Genomic DNA, 20,633 nt, shown 5'->3' with positions numbered 1-20,633 from the left:
TTAGAACAATAGCACCTAGCTAAGTCTACCTGACTTCATGCATACTCAGTGTTAAAATGCTAGGTTACAGTTATTAGAAAAGCAATTGTCAAAATAATGGAAAGAAACTGCAAAGCAAGCATCACTACAGCTTGAGCTATGAAGCGCGTTTGTCTTCCTTATTACATATACTGTACTTTTATATTCAGTAAAGTCAAATTATGTGGTTGTATAAACATGAAGTTTGTAGTTATGTTCAGATGCAGGGACAGGGGAATGTATGTCTGAAAATGGAGGAGTCAACAGAAATATACTCTGTAGCTGTCTGGAAGAAGGAGTGGAAAAACAAGAACCTGTCATTAATACAGATAGGCAGCTGAATAATGACTCATCTGTGAATGTGAAATTCAAGTACAAATTCATTAGTAGTTCTGTATATGAATATGCAACCAGACATACAATTTGTGCAGAATATGGAGTTACGTGGTTCTGTCAGGGACTTCTTATGGATACAAAAGAATCCCATACTCTAATGACTGGATTGGAAATAGAGGAAAGGTATCTATTGGTATGGATCAGGAAATGCATAACTCCCCACTTGCCATCCCCAGGGCTAACTACCTGCCAGGTATCACCTGTTGTTTGCTGTTGCAGGCTGTCTTTTTTGCAAAATCACAGACTCTTTAAAGAGTGTCCTATATACCTTATGACTCATAAGTGATGGAAGTTTTTTATTGGTGATGTTAACTGTAATAATAGCAGCTGCTCTGCTAATACTATGAAGCTGTGCATGTGTCTGTGTGTCCAAAAACCAGTTTTCTCAGCTAGATAGCCTGAGAAGGAAAAATTAATTCTTGACTCAGCAGCTGCCATTGGTCTACATTGCAGTTTACTTTGGTGAAGAATGTTCAAAGTTCGTTCTTCATCCTCCATATATGGTATTGTAAAGCCATGAATAGCCAAACGCCGTCTCACGTGCATTGATGATAAAGAATTAAACTGAGAATTCTGGAAATGTGAAGTGAAGCTCCTTTTGCGCCCTTTTTTTTTTTTTTAATGTTAAGTGTGATCCTATTGCAGCTTGTTTCTCAAACTCTGCCAGATGGAGAAATTTAGTCCAATATCTTCAACTAATATAAAAATTGCAGTGGTTGGGAATATAAATCATTTATTGGTCATAAGGTTAATGGGATATGACAAATCAGGACACAGGTTGAGCCTACTGTCTTTATTCTTTCTTTATTTGGACATCATTATAATGGTAATAAGTACACTTTCCACCTCTGTATGGCTTATGTTCACAAAAATTTTTTTGAAATCTCAAAAGTATCAAGATTTTTATGACATCTGGGTGAATTACTATTACATGAGAAAATGGTTGAGAATAAAAAACATATAAAAGAGATTAAAGGAAGGAAAATGTATGTGTGCAACAAAACACTAACACGGTTCTAAATATAAATAGTTCACTGTAATCTCATTGTAATCTCTTCCAATTAACCTTTTCTCAAAAGAATTTTTTTCTTAAATGATAACAATGATTCCACTGTAATGTTTGACACTAGTTCATTTTTAAGAAAACTTGGTTTCATCACAGAAAACTGTACTTTTTTTTTTTTAAACATGTTTTTTTTTTTTCCCCCCTCAGTCCAAGGCACAAGAACTGACAACAGTAAAAATGTCCAAGTTTGGAGGTGGTATTGGTGCACCAAGCAAAGAGGAGAGGCTTAAAGAAGCTGCAGAAATACATTTAAGATTAGGACAAATTCAGCGATATTGTGAACTAATGGTAGAACTTGGAGAGGTAAAATATCAGATTATTGAAGAACAATAAAATATGAAGGTTTCTGAAAACCAGCTACCCTAGCAAAGACGGGGTAGCAACAAAATGGGTCACAAGTCCAGAAAAGAGTAATCTTGCTCCAATTATATTATTTTTAACATACGCAGTCTAATACATAGCTCATTCCTTATTTAACCACTTGACAACTTTATTTTTAATGGAAGAAACATGAAACTAGTTAAAATACAGCTGTTTCTCAAAATAAAATGATCAGGTTAAATATATTGCTGCTTTTTTCTAGTGGGACAAAGCTCTCTCAGTTGCACCTGGTGTGTCGATGAAATATTGGAGGAAGTTAATGCAAAGGTAAGGTAATAAAAATATGATGCTGAATTGTAGCTTCTGTCCATAAAAGGACACAGACAAGTAGGAAGGATGGATACTAATATCAGTCGTACTTGGCTTTTGTTACAGCATTCTAATGATGTTACTTTTTGTTCAGTAAGCTTTGGGATGGAACTGTGGAGGATTTCAATAAAAATTTTGTGTACAGGAATCAAGTTAAACAGTTGAGCATAAATTGCAAGTTTAACTGGAAACACTTTAGTGCAGTAGCCACAGTTTGCAAGTCTTCTGAGGTCTGGAAAGGCAGATGGGTTTCAGTGAACTTTATATGGCTTCATCTAACACCTATACCATAGAGGTAAGTTTAGTGATCAATTATATATGTTGATCTTTCTTGTTTATGTATGCATTTATTTAATTAGGAGAGCTGATCAGTTAATTCAGGAAGAAAATGATGATGTCATCCCATACTGTATAGCTATCGGAGATGTGAAGAAACTAGTTTCTTTCTTTACTTCAAGAGGCCAGCTTAAAGAGGCTCTGCTTGTTGCACAGGTATTACATACAACAGTGTGGGAGATGTATTTAGCTATTTGTTTGTAACTCTGAAGATGACAAGCATATTTAAAAGGCTAGCTCTGTTCACTTTTGCAAAATGGCTAAATAATGATACCCTACTCTTTACTTTCATATTGTATTGACCAGTTTTTATGCAGAAATCATAAAAAGACATCTCATGCTTACAGATTTAAGCCTGATTCTTCTAAATTGCAATCAAATGCCCATAAAACGGATGTATTCTTTTTTTGATTGAAGTAGAAAATTAACCTGATTTTCAGCAGTCAGTATTGCCCTTAACATCTAAGACATTCTCTTACATCTAACATCTAAGGCATTTCTGCTGAGGTCTTGGTTATACTACTTCCTATAGAATCTATGGGTGAAACTGCTCAGTTGCAGTACTAATAAATATAGGAAATCAAACTTTTAAATTAATGCAAAAAACAGTACAGGACATTACCAAAAGCATGTATGTCCTTTCTACTTCCTAATGTAAAAACAAGTTAAAGGGCACACAAAACATGCGAGACTGATACATTGTTTCACTCCTTCTCACCATTCCTTTATTCTTTTTGAGTAATTTCCTTGCATATTTAATGTAGTTTGTTAAATAAACTGTCAAGATTTGTCCCTGGTACATTTTCTCATGCCTACCTGTCCTTGAACTTTCAATTGCCTCAGAGATAAGAACTTCAATAATGCATGTGAATTTGTCCTTTAGAAATTGTCTATCTGTATGTTGTTCTTCTAATAGTAGCTGAATAGTGCACAGAATGGAACTTTGAAGTATGCTTAAATTTAACAAGTTATAATGTTTGAACCTTAAAGCACCTTAAAGCTTTAAAAAGATCTTCATTTTTCTTGTAAGACAGACATTGCAGACGTTGCTTTTATTACAATTCATAGAATAGTCCTTATCTCAAAGGTTTAATCAGATAATATTAAGCAATAAAATACCAGGAGTTTCCTTCCCTTTTAACTGAGCCCTGAGTATTAATGTTGTTATCCCAGGTACACCTTAAAGCACATGAAGGAATTTCCTTTTAACTCACACTGATCTCTTCTCATTTAATGTTAGAAATAATTTATTGCCAGACACGAAAAAGGTTCAGCTTATGCCACTATATAAACCTTTCCAGATTTGCTGGTATACCTACTGAGAAGTATCTATGGAGTTCATCCTTCACTCACAGGGGTGTAAAAATCCCTTGCTCCTTGGGGTGTCAAAATCAAGGTTGTAGCCCTCACTGTCCATTTTAAGCATATTCAAGTGCTGGAAAAATCCTGTACAAATGCATAGGAAGGAAAAGGTCTCTTGCTTCTGTAGAATTTCTTGTATGGCTGGATGAAACTAGGATTTAGGTATGAATAAGGTCATTGGTTTAAACATTTCCTTTGTTATAACTGGGCTTTAGAAGGATTTTTATAGATCTTAGATCATTTTTTTTTGTTGTTGAAAAATCACATTTTGTATTCAGTTTGATTGGTGAATTAATTAATCCTTTTTTTTTATTCACTTCTAGGCAGCTTGTGAGGGAAATATACCGATGTTACCACTCTCCACAACAAGTGGATCTTCAAATTCTGGTGGAAACAATACAGATGATTATAATGAGTAAGTTGTTCTAGTTTATATCTAAAGCCTCGTTTTAGTACAGAAAGTAAAGTCATCAAGGGAGATAAACCTAAGTCGTTTAATTTGGCATCACCAATGTAGAATTCGACAACAAAATATTACATCTTCTAGTACTTAGTTGATAGAGTTACTAACTAACTGATGCTACACTGAATAATTCCCCTGTTGTGCCGCCTTCTGGAACCAAATGGATTTTTCATATGGATGTATTATGATTATAAATATACTTTTCATTTGCGTGATATTTAAGGTGCATTCCTATGCACTTAAATATGTTTAGATATGTAGCATATTAACTTAAAAATTTTAGTAAGTAGAGTAAGATTTAGCACTAACAAGTATCTGTGAGACCCTATGTTTTATGCATCTTCTTCTCCTGAAGCTTCACTGTTTATCATCAGTGAAGTTTCTGACAATGTACACTAATGGCTGTATTTTCATTGTGTGTGCCCATAAAAGAAACCATGCATCTCTCCTTGTTTAGAACAGTGCTCAAAAATCTAAATTACATTATCGAGTTATATGTGAAGTAACAAAAGCAGCTTGGACGCTGTGTAGTTACTTCATTTACATGCGCAGTTTTTGAGCAGTTAGAAAGATATTTATGCAGAGTTCAAAGGTACAGAATGAATATCCAAATATTTGATTTTTCTTTGTCAATCTGAAGAGACATTTCCATGCTAATGTAGATTTTGGGAAACTCACCCACCTGAATATGCACCAACGTAAGTAGTGGATGAAGCTCAAACTGATTGCATTTTGAAAGGTAGTGGTGTCGTCATCTGTAAGTCAAATATAGAAATTTTAGGGTACAGAAGCAAATGTTATGACTTGTACGTAAATTAAGAGCCAAAGAACTCCAACCTTTAAGTGACCTTGCAGAATTCATGTTTTGTTCTTGCAGGCTCCTGCACAAGGTCAGTAAAGAACTGGCAGAATGGTATTTCCAGGATGGCCATGCAGTGCTTGCAGCATGTTGCCATCTGGCTGTTGAAAATATAGAGGTAACTTTTTTTTTTCCCTCTTTAACTATGGAAAGGCCAACATTGACTTCCTTTTTGCATTTCCACGTTAACTGTTTTTTAAAATGTATGTACCATATTCTAAAATGTACTAGTTATACTTGGTATTTGCTTTGTATATATTTATATAGAGAGTTTATCCTTACAATATTGAAGTTAGTAGCAAAACTCCCCTGATTCTATTAAATTCAAGATTTCTCTCATGCACAGAAAGTAGTATGTTATTATTTAATTGTATTTTCATATATACAGTATCTTGTTATTTTAGAAAATACAAGGTACCTAAGTACCTTACATATATACATATACACAAGTATTACTGTTTATTGTTTATGGTGACTCAAAAGGCCCATTCAGAACTGGAACTTCATTGTGCTACAAAAGATGAAATCTCTACCTTGAAAAATTTGCAGCCTAAATGGTGAAGTAAATAGGAAAAAAAACCTCTACCCCACAGTACAAAAATAGGGCTGACATGTAGGTTACATTTTTAGATTTTCATTTTGTTTGTAGTTTTACAAACAAAATTTTGTTTCTTTTCCTCATTCTCTCTGGATTTTGTTGTTGCTGACCCAATGTGTTCTTCCTCCTCTATCACCAAAATGAGTAAAATTCCATCTTAATGAGCTGTTTGGAGAGAAAGCAATAATCAGTTAATGCCTATATTTCAAAATAGACATGTTACAAGTTGTTGTGAGGTCTCTTACTGTTTAATATTCTGCTATGCCTATCAGCATCTCCAGTTGCCCAGAGAGGATAAGAACAGGAGAATCCTTCCTGGTTTGTGGGTTTTCTTTTTTTTTTTTTTTGAGTCTCCTTTCATCAAGAGAGAGGGGAAATATGTACCCTGAAAGCTAGTGTCCTTACTTAAGACTAGAAGGAATTGCTATCATGCTTTTTATGTATGATATGTAATCTCTTTGGTTGAATAAAGGAAAATTCTGCTAAAGGAAATCTATTTGGTTATTTAAAAACTGATTAACATGTGGTGCACAATTATATACTCATTCAAGAGACCCAAATTAAATAAAAAGTTGCTTTAATTAATGCATATTTTGTCCTTCTGTAAAAAACAATCTCATAAATGAATGTCATATGCTCAGCATGGTGAATCCCCAAAAATGCTTGTGTCCCTTAATGATATAATTTTTTCATTGAGCAAGCTTGCGATGGCAAACCTGATTCGTGGAAATGAACTGGAGTTGGCAATCAGTGTGGGTACTGTCTTAGGAGAAAGTGCAGCACAAGCAACACATTATGCCCTAGAATTACTAGCAAGAAAATGTATGACAGTAACAACATGGTAAGAATTTCTTAATGCAAAGAAGATTTTTCTTTTTTTTTTTTTTTCCTCCCCCCTGACAAAATGATAAAGATGTTTCATTCTGAAACTTAGACAGCAAACCACCATCAGTAGGTAGAATAAGAATTGCTGCTTGAATAAGAATTGCTGTATTAAACCTTTGAAGCACAGGGCATGCAAATGTTCTGCTTTAATCTCAAAATACATTATGTATGCATTGTAAATGAGAGAAGAGTCATTGTCAAACAGAGTATGAAACCCACTGAAAAAAACCTAGATACTTGGGCCATAGGTAGCATAGTAAGTCCTAGTCTGTACTGAGTAAAAATGACTGCTTCAGACAAAGTAAGGCTAGAATTGAATTATAAAGTGAAAAGGAGCAGAAGCTTAAGTAGGATCTGTGAAGTGATTTTTAAGTACTTGCTTGAAAAGTATAAAAACCTAAGAGGCTGAGGAATTATTTTGTATTGATATTGGGAATACAAGATAGCTGACAAGATTTAAGGATGAAACAGGATTACTTTTTAATTCTGCAGGAGGAGGTTATTTCTCTATTTGCACATAGGGGAAACTTTATCTCTGCTAAATTTTCTTTTCCTCCTTGTAGTGGTTTTACTTTGAAGGATACAGTTTTGGTCTGGTTTTCATCTACCAATGAAAAGCAGAAAATTTTCCTAAGGTATATTTGGCAGCTGTACAGGTGTTTCGGAATTAACATTTCATAGCAAACTTGTGCTTAAACAGATATTGCAATTAAGCATCAGTTTTTCTGCTACAGTTGGTATTTGCTTAAGCACCTAGAGGTAGCCTAAGAGAAACATAGTGGAACTCCTCTCTACAGAGCATTTAGCCTGCCTTAGACAATGAAGCATTGTAGAAAAAGATAAAATAAGAAATGGATGACTTGCTGCTTTGGTTTTGCAATGATTTAGCATGTCTGCATTGCACCAGTTCTAACAGGGTTGTTTTGGCAACTCCATCTGCAGCTTTTAAAGAGCTCTGAAGTTCTTCCTCTGATTTCCCTCCCTTCATTGTGAAGACTGAATTTTATGTAGGCTCTGATAGGAAGCACTGGCCGTGGAGTTAAGAGAAACAGTGTATATTTTTTCCAGTTCCATAACAAAAGCTTGTTCTGATCTCAGTGCTGTAACAAGTACTTATAATAGTATGGCATTTACGTGTATGTACATAAAACTTTTGCAAACTTATGGCATGTGTACACTGAAGTCACATGGGTATACGTGGTAAAATTTTAAATTGGTGTACTGCATATTGCCCAGGTATACATCTGGATTTGTCAGTGGGTTTCATATGCTATACTGAACACCTATTACAGCTACACCCTGCAATCCTGGATTCTGATTTGCAGCCATTACAGCATATTTTTACATTCTGTAGGAAAAGATCAGAGATTCCTGAATCTCTTCATATTTTGTAATAAAGAGATACTGGCACAGCATAGTACCCCTTGGTCCACTGCATGTATAAGATCATGTATGCAGAAGCTGGAATTTAGTGGCCTCTGATATTTGAAGGGCTCCCTTTTGGTTTTTACTGGTTGTTATGCTTAGGGATATCCATCAATTAGAAACATTTCATCATAGAGACACACTTAATTGTAGGTACCTCAATGAATACCAAAAGGACCTTGATGGGTTAATAATGAAATCAGTTATTAATGGAATGCTTTTTGGGTTTTGGTTGGTTTGGGGTTTTTGTTTTGGGTTGGTTGGGGTTTTTTGTTGTTGTTGGGTTTTTTTTTTTTTTTAGAAGTGCTCTAAAATATTGGAGGCGGGGGGGGAAAGTCCAACTAAACATTCATGCCCTTTCCCATCTTTCCAAATCTACAGCCTTGGGAAAATGTGTGAACACCATTTCCATTTTATTTGTGTTTAGCACCTAAATACTGTTAAAAGCAACCTTCTGCTATTCAGAAGGCTAGTGGTATTTTATTTGAGATACTGAATTCTGCATATGCACTCAGCCACCTGATTTTGGTCTTTATACTGACACTGTTTTCAGCATGATTCTTAAAAAAACATTCCAGGTAACATGATTTGTAGGCCATTATATGAGAGCTTCTTTGGATTTTCTTAAATAAACATTTCATTTCCGTTTTTTGGCTGAGCAATTTCTATTACTTTAAAAACAAAAATCTTTAAATTGCCTATGAAGATGAGTACATGTGAGTAACTGACCTTGAAAATAGTTCAAGAACTTGTGAAATATACTATATTCTGAAAGAGCCTTTCTGTATCTTGGAAAAGTGGCTATTGCATGGTAATAGTATACAGATTTTCCAAAGACCGTTTGGCATTAGCCGCTTTAGGCTGTCAAAAGGCATTGGAAAGATACTTTTTTGTTGTTAAACAAAGTCGGTTAACCTGACCTTTAGATTTGCTGTTGTAGTTTAATTATTTTCTATTAGATTTTCCTTTGTAAAATAAGAATACAAAACAAAGTTTTGTTCATTACTGTTTCAATGTCTTCCATTTAGCTTTCCATCACTCGGATACAGGTATTTTGCTTGTTTATAGAAAGAGAGATTTGAAAAGCGTGTGACTTTACTAATGCTAAAAATAAGCTTAAACTAAGTGTTTTAATGTTTTAATTGTGATCAATACTTGAAAGTGGGATAGAAAGCAGTTGCAAATATTGGATAGTAGCTTACTCGAACATCTTTAAGCCAAGGACTGCATTCTGAAAATCCAGGGGAACTCAGTAGGAGTTTTTGCCTTACACAGGGGCAAGTCAGTCTTGTAAGTCACAGGAGAAATTATGTCTGCATGAATAGTCACAGAACAACTAGAATAATCAGTTGTTAAAAGCTCAATAGAATAATTGTTTCGAAATTATTCTAGTTTGAATACATGTATTCCTTCCAGCTGCTTGTTGTATTAAGAAGGGGGTAACAAATGGTAAAAAGTTAGGAGTATTTCAGAAATGTCAGTTTGCTAAAACACAATTTTCCTTTCAGAAGGATGAAAATAGGTATCACATTCTTTCCGTGTATAATCTCTCTTTTGTAAAGTCACAGAAGCAATAGCCATTCTGGATGACTGAGAGATGCTTTATGCTGATGTCATGGAGCTCTAAAAGCCTGGAAGTTTGAAGATGGTTTCATGACACAGAGCCACATTAACATCTTTCCTTCTTTCCCATTGGATAGGTCCTATTCTCCCTTCCCATCCCTGCTCACATATTCTTCCATTTCACTTTGGGGTGGTTCTGATGCTTGAGGATTGCACAGCTGTTTAATTCAATCAACTAAAGCAACCGAAAATTAACACGACTTCCCAAAAAAGATGAATAGATTAAGCCTCATTTATTGCACCAAAATAGTCTTAGAGACTGAGGTTGCTTCTGCTCTTCTCTGGAAATAGTATTTTTTTTTTCAGCAAACTCTTCTTTATAAAAAGAATGTAAAAGACAAAACAGAGTTTCCTCCTATTACAAAACATTGAGAGTAACTACATCTCATCTTTTGTTTGCGCAGGGATTTAGCAGCTGATCTTCTTATGATGATTCCTGATAATAAACTGCAGTTAGTAAAACTATGTGCTTTTTATCCTGGATGCATAGCAGAAATAAATGACCTGCATGAAAAGGTACAATGAAACAGAATTTACCTGAATGCTAATAAGAGGTTATGTATTGATTTGTTTACTAATTTCAGAAAATTTAAGGCCAAATAAATCTGTAGGATGAATTTGTCACTAACTGTCTTATATGTTACATATCCTTTTTTGCTCTTTTAGTCTTCATTTGACTTTATTTTCAGTATTGCACAAGCAGAACTTTAGTTCTTTAATTCTACTCTGTGTATAGTCTTTCCATGACACAGGTTACTTCCTGAAGTAGCTTATGATCTTCAGAATTACCTGTCAGTATGATTTATAACCTCCTCATCGCTGAATTGCAGCCTAATCATGTCTTGGCAGATTGGCTTTCTGTACTATCCTGAATTGTTTTGTATTTTATGTCTGTAATCTCCTAAAATCTCCCCTTTCCTCTTAGCAGTAGAAGGGTCTGCTCCACTAACTCCCTTAATGTCCGACTCAGACTGCACATCTATTAAGCAGTAGTAAAAAGTTCACAAAATATTAGCAATGATACTGCTTAAATTAAAGTTACAGAACCTTCTCCTCCTGTGGTGTTCTCTGGTCTAGATGGCTTTCTTAATGTGCATTATATGCAGGTATGTCCTTCAAACAATGACTCTTCTTTCAGAGAGAGTTTAATCTTACTGTTATGTGCAAACTTCAGCATTTCTCGGCATCTTAGAGAATTGTTTGAACATTACAATAATTCTTTGGCAAAATCTTTGTTTTCCAGTGTAAACTTCCTGATGTAGAAGAATGTATGCGATTGGCAGAGACAATTCAGGCAGATGGGGATATATTCGAAACTATAAAGTACTATCTGTTAAGCACAGAACCTGAAAAGGCTCTCCCTATTGGCATTCAGTATGTGAAAGGTAGGTACTCGGATGAAGAAATCTTTTAAAGCATAAGTCATTTGTATAGCTTGCCTCTTGAGATATTTTTGTTTTTGTTTTTCAACAGAACAGCTTTGTGGCTCAGATTGGACTTTAGATTCAGTCTGTCCATATCTTGATCTTCTAAGTTACATACGCACTGAACGACTAGTGTTGCATAAATGTAGTGAGTGAGTATATTTTCCTTACTTACAAAAGTGGACGTTTCATTAAAGGAAACTTTTGGAATTAAAAAAATGTAGGTGACACTGTTAGTATCATTTTATGTTTACCAGAAGAAGGGTACAAAAAAATTGCATCAAGCAGGCTAGTTCCCAATCTGGAGAATAGAATTTGGAATTTTCCTAAATTTTCAAGGTTTAGCAAGAAAAAAGATATTTTACTACTTCTTTCTCTGTGGGGCATTTGCAATGGGTGAATCAATGTTGGTCTTATTTGAAGAATCTCACTTTGATCAGCTCTGGTTTCAGTTTCCTGAAGAAAAAGAGCAGTAGTACCACAAATAATATGGGTTTTTGTGTCAAAGTGTTAAGGAAATTTGAGCTGTCACCCTCAGAATTAATTCTAAAATAGTTGGATAGCTTTGATTCACCTTTATGACGGGTGGTTGAAGCTAGGCCTGGGTGCCTGCACAGGTGTACATGTGAAGAACTAAAAGGAGCAAAAAGCTTAACTCTTATCTGTGGCCTGTGGGGGAAACTTGGCGAAACTGAAGTCCACACTAATATGTGGGGCAATTTTATTTACATTTAGAGTTTTATCACACTAAAAGGTCTGAGTGAAATTGTTTTTGTAACTTTACATGATTGTCCTTAATAACTATGCACTGTACATGCTATTTAAAATTTAATAATTGAGATCAATATAAAGCAGATGGAGTCTGTTTCAACAATTACATCACGTAGAAAGTAAGCATAATCAGCAAACGTATATTCTCCACAGAAGATGGATGGATAAATTAGGTTTTAAAATTATAATTTGAATATGAGTTTTTAAATGTTTTTGCAAATGCTTGTAATTGTTCATTATTAATACTTGTCCATTTATAGATTTCGGAATGAGTTGCTGATTTTGTGTGGTTACATTGGTGCTTTACTTGCTATCAGAAGACAGTACAATAGCATTGTACCTGCACTTTATGAGTATACAAGGTAATATTATGTTTTCAGTAACACTGAGAAATCTCAGTCTCTATTATGATGTATGCCATACATTGTCCCCACTTCCCCCTTCCCCCCCTCCAAAAAAAAAAAAAGAATTTGAGTTCCCGGTTCTGTTATAAAGTAAAGTTTTTCTGTTATAAAATATAACCTGTAAGGGTATATTCATGCCTCCATATAGAACCTTCTTTACTTTCTTTATGCATTGTACACATAGAAGTTTTTGAGGTGATGCAACAAGTTGTGAATCCAGAATTTCAGTCAAACTCTTAGTTCTGTAAGAAAAACAATTTTTAGAAGTAGATGAGCATTACCTCCATGCATGATTATATGTTGACAGTAACAGTTCTAATTTTTTATCTATGTGTAGACCATTTGCCAAGACTTGCTCAGTAGCAATAAGGACAAGTTTTGAATTTACAGTTCATAACTGGGCACTAGCTTGATTGCCACCAAGAAACCTGGCTTGACGTTCTGTTACTCAGTGAGCTAATATTCCCAGGCATTAATACACTCAACCTCACCCACTTGATCTGACCTGGTCTGGTCCTGCCCACTTGGCCCAGCCCAACCAGTCTCCTGACTTGACCTGACCTGACTAGGCCCACCTGACTAGACTTGACTGACTTGAACCAGCTCAGCCTGACCCAATTGACTTGACCTCACTCAGTTCACGTGACCCGACTTGGCCCACGTGACGTGATTGGACTTGGCTTGACTTGACCCAACCCATTTGACTTGGCCAGACTTGGCTTTATTTGACCCAGTCGACTTGACTTGACCAGACTGGACTTGACCCAGCCCAATCCAACTTGGCCCAATACACTTGACCCTACTTGACCTGACCCCACTTGGACTTGAACAAACCAACTTGGACTCGAAAGGAGAAAGATCAAGATCAATAAGATCATTATCTTATCTGGTAAATAAAATAGGCTTACATACAGTACTCTAGTATTCCTTCCTCAGAGTATAACCATGATTGTTTAGTCTTCCTGTCTGGTTTGGTAACGATACTACTATCCAGCTGACTAATTTCCATTTCTCCCTCATAATTTGGGACTGTTAAATCCTTTTGGTTTTATTACCTGACTTGCTGGGTGGCAAGGCCAGCTCCAACATGTCACTGATTTCCTAGTGCAAGCTGCATTGGCATTGTTCTAGCTGTTATTACTACACTAGCTGCTCTAATTGACCACTGTAGCTTTGCTAACAATTTCAGCTCCTTTATCTCTTCCTCAAGAATAAATGTTGCATATATGTTGTCCACTCCTTTCATACCTTACTAGAATTGTGAGCTTTCCTACACCTCCTGATATTTTATCAGAATCGCCTACCAAGGATGATCAAACAACATAAATTTAACATGTCTTAGATCTGTGTGTCTGCCCCTTTTCTTTGACTCCTTTCCATTAGATGTCTCGACAGCACTCCTTCTTCTTAGCCATCTTCATCTCTGAAACTTGGTGAGAGGATAGGGAAAAGGACTGGTTTTTGGTTTTGTTTGGTTTTGGTTTTTTTTTCCCCTTTTCTGAGCCACCAGACTTATGTATGGAAAACAAAAAGATGAAATCTAAGCTTTTACAGAAGGGCTATTCTGATACAGAAATTAATAGACTAGTAACAAACCAGCTCAGTTTGTGATACTTTGGCTGTCAAGCTTTAAGTTTTCCTGGGATTTAAGGAACCACAGAACAATACTGTTCTAAATTTTTTTTTTTCTCAGATTGCCCAATATTTTCAGGATTCATAGATTTTTAGATTCCAGCCCATCTTAAACTAAACATTTAAATGCTTAAGCTGGACATTTTTAAGGCATCCCAACACAAATGGAAGTTTGCTGAATTAGGTCAGGTGATAACTGTCCCTTGTATTTTATTTTGATAAATAAAAAAATGTATCCACTGCAAGGGTTTTGAAGCTGTTTTCCACAAGTAATCCGGTGAAACAAGGCTGTCCCAGAGCATGTTTTGAACCATATTACTCTAACTGTATTTTTATGTCTACTATATATAGGCAAAACGGGCTGTTAATTTTAGTAAAGTTGTCATAATTAAGAAATAAGAACACATATAGCCTTAAAATATAAAACAACCTCAGAGAAAAAAAACTAGATCTAAAGACAAGAAAGATTAAATAAGAAGGTGTAAATAGTGATAATTAAAATGAAAAGGTATTCTTTTATATCTAGTAATTTAATATTTCTAAGGTTTAATATAGTGATTATCATGAAGGATCAATTTAATTCCATAAAGTTATGTCCATATCCAGTCAAAAATATTTTTATATTACTACTGTCAATCTTTTTTTTCTTTTAAGAAAACATTCATTGTTAGAATTAATTTGGACTTTAATTACTTGCGTTCCTTTTCAGTCAACTTTTAAAAAGACGGGAAGTATCTGTACCTTTGAAAATAGAACAGCTTTCTGAGGAACTAGATGCATGGAGAGCTTGTACTCAATTAAACAAGTAGGTGGAAAAATATAAAATTATCATGAATTAGACTACTAGTATTCAAATTTTTAGTTGTAAATACAGTATTTATTTCCTTTGTAAAATCTGAATATGAATGTAAAAAATGAGTACTTTGTGGCTCTTGATTTCTAACACAAATTAAGATTTATAGTTGAAAAACAAGTGTCTTTTGTTCATAGGCCTACTGATGAATTGCCATGCACCCCGCCATCTGAATCGCAGAGAACGGTGTATTCCATACTTGTATCACGAATGCAGGAGGAGCCTCTGAAAGGAATGGTTGGGCCAGACTATGTCACAGGATCAAATCTTCCTAGTCATTCAGATGTTCACATCTCTTGTTTGACAGGGCTAAAGATACAGGTACAGTTTCAGAGAGGTGAGGTATTCTTAGTGATAGCATTGACTAGCTGTGAGGTCGCTATAAATCTAGGGTCGCTCCCATCGTTTGGGAGGAAAAATGTTTTCCCTGTTGTCACAGTAGCAGAAGTTAAAAGAGGAAAAGAGCTGACATCTGCTATATAAGAAAGGCTATATAAAGAAGAATTGTCCAATCAAATAATTGCCCAGTTTCCCAATCCAAAACTTTTTAATTTCCATGGGAAGGACAGATTTCCTTTGCCAGATGTTCTGTCTAAAGTGCATGTAACTTATTGCCTACTACCTCACCACAGCTTGAATAAAAACCAGGAAATTATTTATCTTCAACCACATACTAACATTATTCTGTTGTAGTATTTATCATTATGGAAGTGCATACTATAAAACTTGTAATTCATGATTAATTAAAGCCAGATATTAGAAGACTAAATATTCAAATATATTTATTCATCACTCACATAGAGCTTTATGATCAAAACATACTAGTCCTTTTAACGCCTCTTTGGTATACGTTGTTATTTCCATAAAGGGAAAATTGACAGAGCCTGAAAACACTACTTTCAGGCTCCTGTCTCCAGACAGTACCTCAGTGTGAATTTACTCTCTTATATGAGGCTGAGTCTGTTTCCTCTGTCCAGTGCAAAATGCCAGCCCAAAGAGTAACGGGGTTGTTCAGGGATTAAAAGGGATAGTTTTGCATCAGAAATTGGAGATTGCAAAATGCTAGCGGGATTTCTGAGGTAAACAAAATTTACAACTGCACACCATTCAAGTCTAAAAAAACTTGCTGCCAACACTTCCACATTAGACCAATGGTCTCTGGCTATGGCTATGCTCTCAACATTTGCTAACAGCCATGTAAAGCTGCCATTGTTATAATCTGTTCAACAAGAATAGCAAATATGGTGTCACCAGCTTGTCATCTACAATATCCTTATTTCTGGATTAGTGAACATTAGGAGTTGTTGCTTTAGGCATGCAGATCAGCTCACAAATCACTTAGTTAATACTAAAGTATAGTAGCCTAATTGCGTGGGTTTACAAGTTTTAAGTAGCAAGTTGGAGAGCATAACTCTTTAAGAAGGCACTTAAACTGAATTGCAGCTTTGAGACTGTATTTTGTCAAATGAAGAAATTAGCAAATAGCTTTTCTTCCATCAGATAAATTAGTATTTTGTCCTTTTCAAAGTGAACATTTGAAATTATTCTGTAGACTGCATGTAGACTCCACGTTTTCAAACAATTCATGGAGGCATTATATTGGGTTTTTTGTAGACAGGGAGACACACAGATCAGCACAGATAATGACAGACATAATGAAATATGTACAGTATTCTGAAGGAAAAAAACTTGTTACCTCAGTTTCTAATTCAGGCTAAATTTAACTCTGGAATAATTGATGAACATATATAAAATACCACAATTATTAAAAATAAAACAAAAAATTTAAGGATTATGAAATGTTGGGTCTCCAGATTTTGGAACATAACAAGTTAATTCAATTTATAATGTGTAACTATTATCAAAGCTTTAAGCTGGCAGGGTGCAATTTTTGTACGAATGTGGATGATAGTTGTAAATCAGGTTTTCGTGTTCTTCTCAGATAAAAAAAAAAAAGTGCTTTCTGTTGTGGTAGCCTGCGCACAATACACATGTACTTTCTTTTTCTTTCCCTCCCCAAACATTTTTGCTGTACAGGGTCCAGTGTTCTTCCTTGAAGATGGAAAATCTGCTATTTCACTAAATGATGCTTTGATGTGGGCCAAAGTGAATCCTTTTTCACCACTAGGAACAGGAATACGACTTAACCCATTTTGATGAGGTGTTTTACTCTGTACTTTGTAGTGCTTAAAGTAACACACTGGGGGTTAATACTGATTTAACCTTGATTGTCAAAGGACAGGAAGATGACAGTTGACTCCTGAAGGGCAATTACTTGGACTTTGAAAATTGTAAAATGAGAACGAGAAGAGGATTTCTATACAAATGTTTGTTGATAATCCAAAGAAAAAGTTATTTGAGAATCCAAAGAAAAAAAAAAGTCCTAACTTCATAGACAGCCATGTCTTTTTTTAAATAAGAATACTGTTGTCAAACAATACAGACATATTTCAGTCAACTCTGTGTAAACAGATGCCTTGCAAAGGAAGTAAGCAATTATCTGCACATTATTAAAATATTGATAACAAACTGTGAAATCCATAAACACACTTTCAAATACATAATAATAGAATTACTTTATTGATAGTCACTGCAACCTGTTTTTAGAATGACTGGAATCCTGCGGCTGTTTCACATGATGTGTCGCCCTTTTTAATTTTAACTAATTTTTACACACAGAATTCTATAGCAAAAGTAAAATTTAAAAAGTGCTTACATGATTTTTTTCATCCATTAGTTATTGTGCTTTAATAGCAGTACAAAGCTGTTTACTAATGTTTTGTCTAAACAGGTTTGAATATCTAGATTATAAAATTCTATTTTCTAATAAGTTCATCTTTGGCAACTGCCCCCCTTATACTTTCACTGGAAGCTAAAATATATTTATAACACTTTTTTTTTTTAAAAAGGGTTTGTAAGGAACAAACAGCAAATGTATTGAAATTATTTAAATGTTATGTACATTTAAAATATTTGTTTTCTTTTTACATTTTGTATTAGTTATAAATATACATATAGTATGACAGACCAGAAGTAAATACTTGTGCATATATTTTTATTTACTAAAGCTGTACTCAAATGGAAATAAAATTATGGCAATAGAAGACTAAGAATATTTACATTTTAAAGCTGTATATAGTATGGAATTTAATCATAAGGCAAATCTTATTAGTAATTATTCTTATTAATAATTCTTATAATCAGAATTACTCACCTGTAGAAAAGATGCCTTGGTTATAATATTATTAGCTTAATTGATGGCACACAAGCAGAAATCTACTTTATCTGTTGTTACATTTTTTTGCTGCTGCTTTAAAATAAATTTTTAAATCCTGATAGTGACATAAAATGTAAAGACGTTGCAATTAAAAATTGGCAGAACTATTTCTAGAGGAACTGTTATAAAACGGGAAATAACACAAAGTCTCTTTTAGCAGACCCTATTGAACAAAATCCTCAATATATAGGTAAGCAATGCCCTCATTTAACTAGAAAATGTGACCATGCTGGAAAGGTGGGATGGAGGTTAGAAATAAAAAATTCCTGTCTTTCACCCCACCCCTTTAAAAAGTTAAAATTTCATTCTGGCACTGTTTTAGAGTATTGTTACAGGGTTTCTGGTGTAAGAATATATTACGGGGGGGGGGGAAGCTTAGCTGTTTTGTAACCTATACAAAAACATTTTTGTACATACTTGGATGCTGGAACAGAATGTTTTACTTTTTGCAGGTATTGTTTTGAAAATGTTTTCCTTTGTTTAACCCTGTGGAGCTTGGGGAATGAGACATGGATTTCAGAAATAAAAATCCATAGTTTTTGAAAGAATTTTCCAGCAGTCAGTATCTGATGTGTTGCTTCTGTCAAATGAAAGACTAGCTATCTTTTAGCACATAAATTGCACCACCTTGTATGTAAAAGTTGTTAATACAGAGTTGGAGAGCAAAGGTAAGAACTGAACGTGCAGCCCCATGACTGATGATTGGAATCTGAAGGATTGGCTCAGCTGCCACTCTACTATATTTAAAATCTTTTGCTGTGTCCTAAGGATTTTTACCGATATTTCACAGTTTAAATATCTTTCAATATGTAGTATAACTGCATCAATTTGTTGTGCATAAATTGTGCCTTAAAATGGAATCTTAGACAAATCTACTCCCTCTTTAAATTAGAGAGTGAGGGTTAAGTACTCTTTCATTGCTGAAATACAAAAATTAAATCTAAGGGTGCTTTTTATGTTAGGAATCCATCAGGTAACAGTCATTGTGAATAAAATGAGGTTGCATTTTCTTTAAGGTGTTGTACCCAATGTGGTGAGTGAGGGGAACATGCAGAAAAGGTTGTAATTGTGTCTACTGCTACAACTGTGGTTGCAACTGTCAAACTATAGATTCATCATTTTCAAAAATAATTTCAGATTGTTTGCTAATGTGTGACTTCATCGTCTAGCACAGCTAGTCAAATACAGATATTTCCCCTTAATATTAAAGAATCCTTTGTCTTCAAATGATTGTTTGACTCTTCTGTAAAAGTCATATTTCTGTTTGAATGAAGAAATGTATCAAGCTATACAGCTAGTGCTTTCCAATTACTATTAAATCTCAGTTAAGCTTAACATCACTTTATCCCTACAAAATCAAATTCACTGTTCAATGACCAACAGTAATGACCAACATCACTGACATATTTATAAGCTTCACAGACTGCAGTCACAGGTGGGTTCCAAAACATACCAAAAAAATCTATCATGCTATAAACTCGTCCCATTGCAAAGACTGCCTTTAAAATGACACTTTAAATCCAGGTTGTTGAATTTCTTCACTGGGTAAAATAATTTAAATCCAGAATTACAACAATTTAAGATGACACTAAGGCAAGAAACTCCCTTCATTCTTTACACAGAAAACAAAACTAAACTACTGAGTCTCGATACCTTTTTCAGAATAGGCATTAGTTTGTTTTTTTTTAAACTTGAAGCTTACACATTTGTGTAGGAAGGAAATGAAATCCAGGATCACCTTTGCTCTAGATAACAATTACTGAAAACACAGGGCAGGGAATAGATTTAGAAAAGCAGTTGTGAAGACCAGTATGCATTTGCACAATAGGTCAAGATATGAAGACATGAAGTACGTTTCCAGATTTAGTGAAAATTTCACATGCAACAATTACACTGTGTGGCTTCTAATGTGTCAGTAATGTCTGTGTCAGAAAAATTCACTGATAAAATAGTAAACCAGCTCTAGGAAGAAATGAAGCTGAAAAGGAAGCAAGGCAATGTTATAAAAACAAGTAAATTACAGTATTGCAGAAATTTAGAAATAATAACAAAAGCTGTATTTTAGAATATGATGATTTCAAAGAGGTTTTTAATTTATTTATAGAGAATTGTTCCCTAACAGACAGTAAAGTTAAATTTCTTTTTGTTGATTATGCAGTCAACACTACTGTAATCAGAATGGGGTTAGTGTTTCAAAGTTCCACTCTTTGGTACCTCACAAGAGACCACTGAAAGGGTTACCCAAGCATCCATCCTAACAGGATCTGTCAGCTTGTTTCATCTGGTTTTCTTTAAAATGAACACCTGTTTTGCCTCTTGTTTCTGAGGAATCTGGATGCATGTGGGGGGAAAAAAATCGGAAAACTATATTAAAAGAAACAGTGGCTTTGAACATTCAAAGTATTAAAACTCCACAATTTTGAAGTGACAATGCTGTTTTAATCACCTTTTAGTTTAAATTTAGTGTACAATTTTATAGCTAAACAGTGAAAGAAGGCCTCATTTTTCATTATGAAAGCAGCATTTTAGCCCTATATGTACATAAAGCAAA

At 34.6% G+C, this 20,633-nt stretch overlaps 1 protein-coding gene across 1 annotated transcript in view; it reads left to right on the top strand.

Annotated features, from left to right (window-relative positions):
- WDR17 (WD repeat domain 17) overlaps positions 1-19,300 on the top strand; it is a 49,283-nt gene extending 29,983 nt beyond the window's left edge. Inside the window, exons 17-30 of the mRNA XM_075149304.1 lie at positions 1,628-1,783; positions 2,064-2,128; positions 2,530-2,662; positions 4,192-4,283; positions 5,209-5,308; positions 6,490-6,629; positions 9,127-9,147; positions 10,126-10,237; positions 10,965-11,106; positions 11,195-11,297; positions 12,177-12,278; positions 14,662-14,757; positions 14,943-15,126; positions 16,843-19,300. Of these exons, the coding sequence (XP_075005405.1) occupies positions 1,628-1,783; positions 2,064-2,128; positions 2,530-2,662; positions 4,192-4,283; positions 5,209-5,308; positions 6,490-6,629; positions 9,127-9,147; positions 10,126-10,237; positions 10,965-11,106; positions 11,195-11,297; positions 12,177-12,278; positions 14,662-14,757; positions 14,943-15,126; positions 16,843-16,962 (1,566 nt within the window). The 3' untranslated portion in view covers positions 16,963-19,300. The remainder of the gene's footprint in view (positions 1-1,627; positions 1,784-2,063; positions 2,129-2,529; positions 2,663-4,191; positions 4,284-5,208; positions 5,309-6,489; positions 6,630-9,126; positions 9,148-10,125; positions 10,238-10,964; positions 11,107-11,194; positions 11,298-12,176; positions 12,279-14,661; positions 14,758-14,942; positions 15,127-16,842) is intronic.
- The last annotated feature ends 1,333 nt before the right edge of the window (positions 19,301-20,633 follow it).

Source organism: Calonectris borealis, chromosome 4 (assembly GCF_964195595.1).
Source record: "Calonectris borealis chromosome 4, bCalBor7.hap1.2, whole genome shotgun sequence".
In the NCBI taxonomy this organism is placed as follows: domain Eukaryota; kingdom Metazoa; phylum Chordata; class Aves; order Procellariiformes; family Procellariidae; genus Calonectris; species Calonectris borealis.
This window is presented reverse-complemented; position numbering and strand designations above follow the sequence as displayed.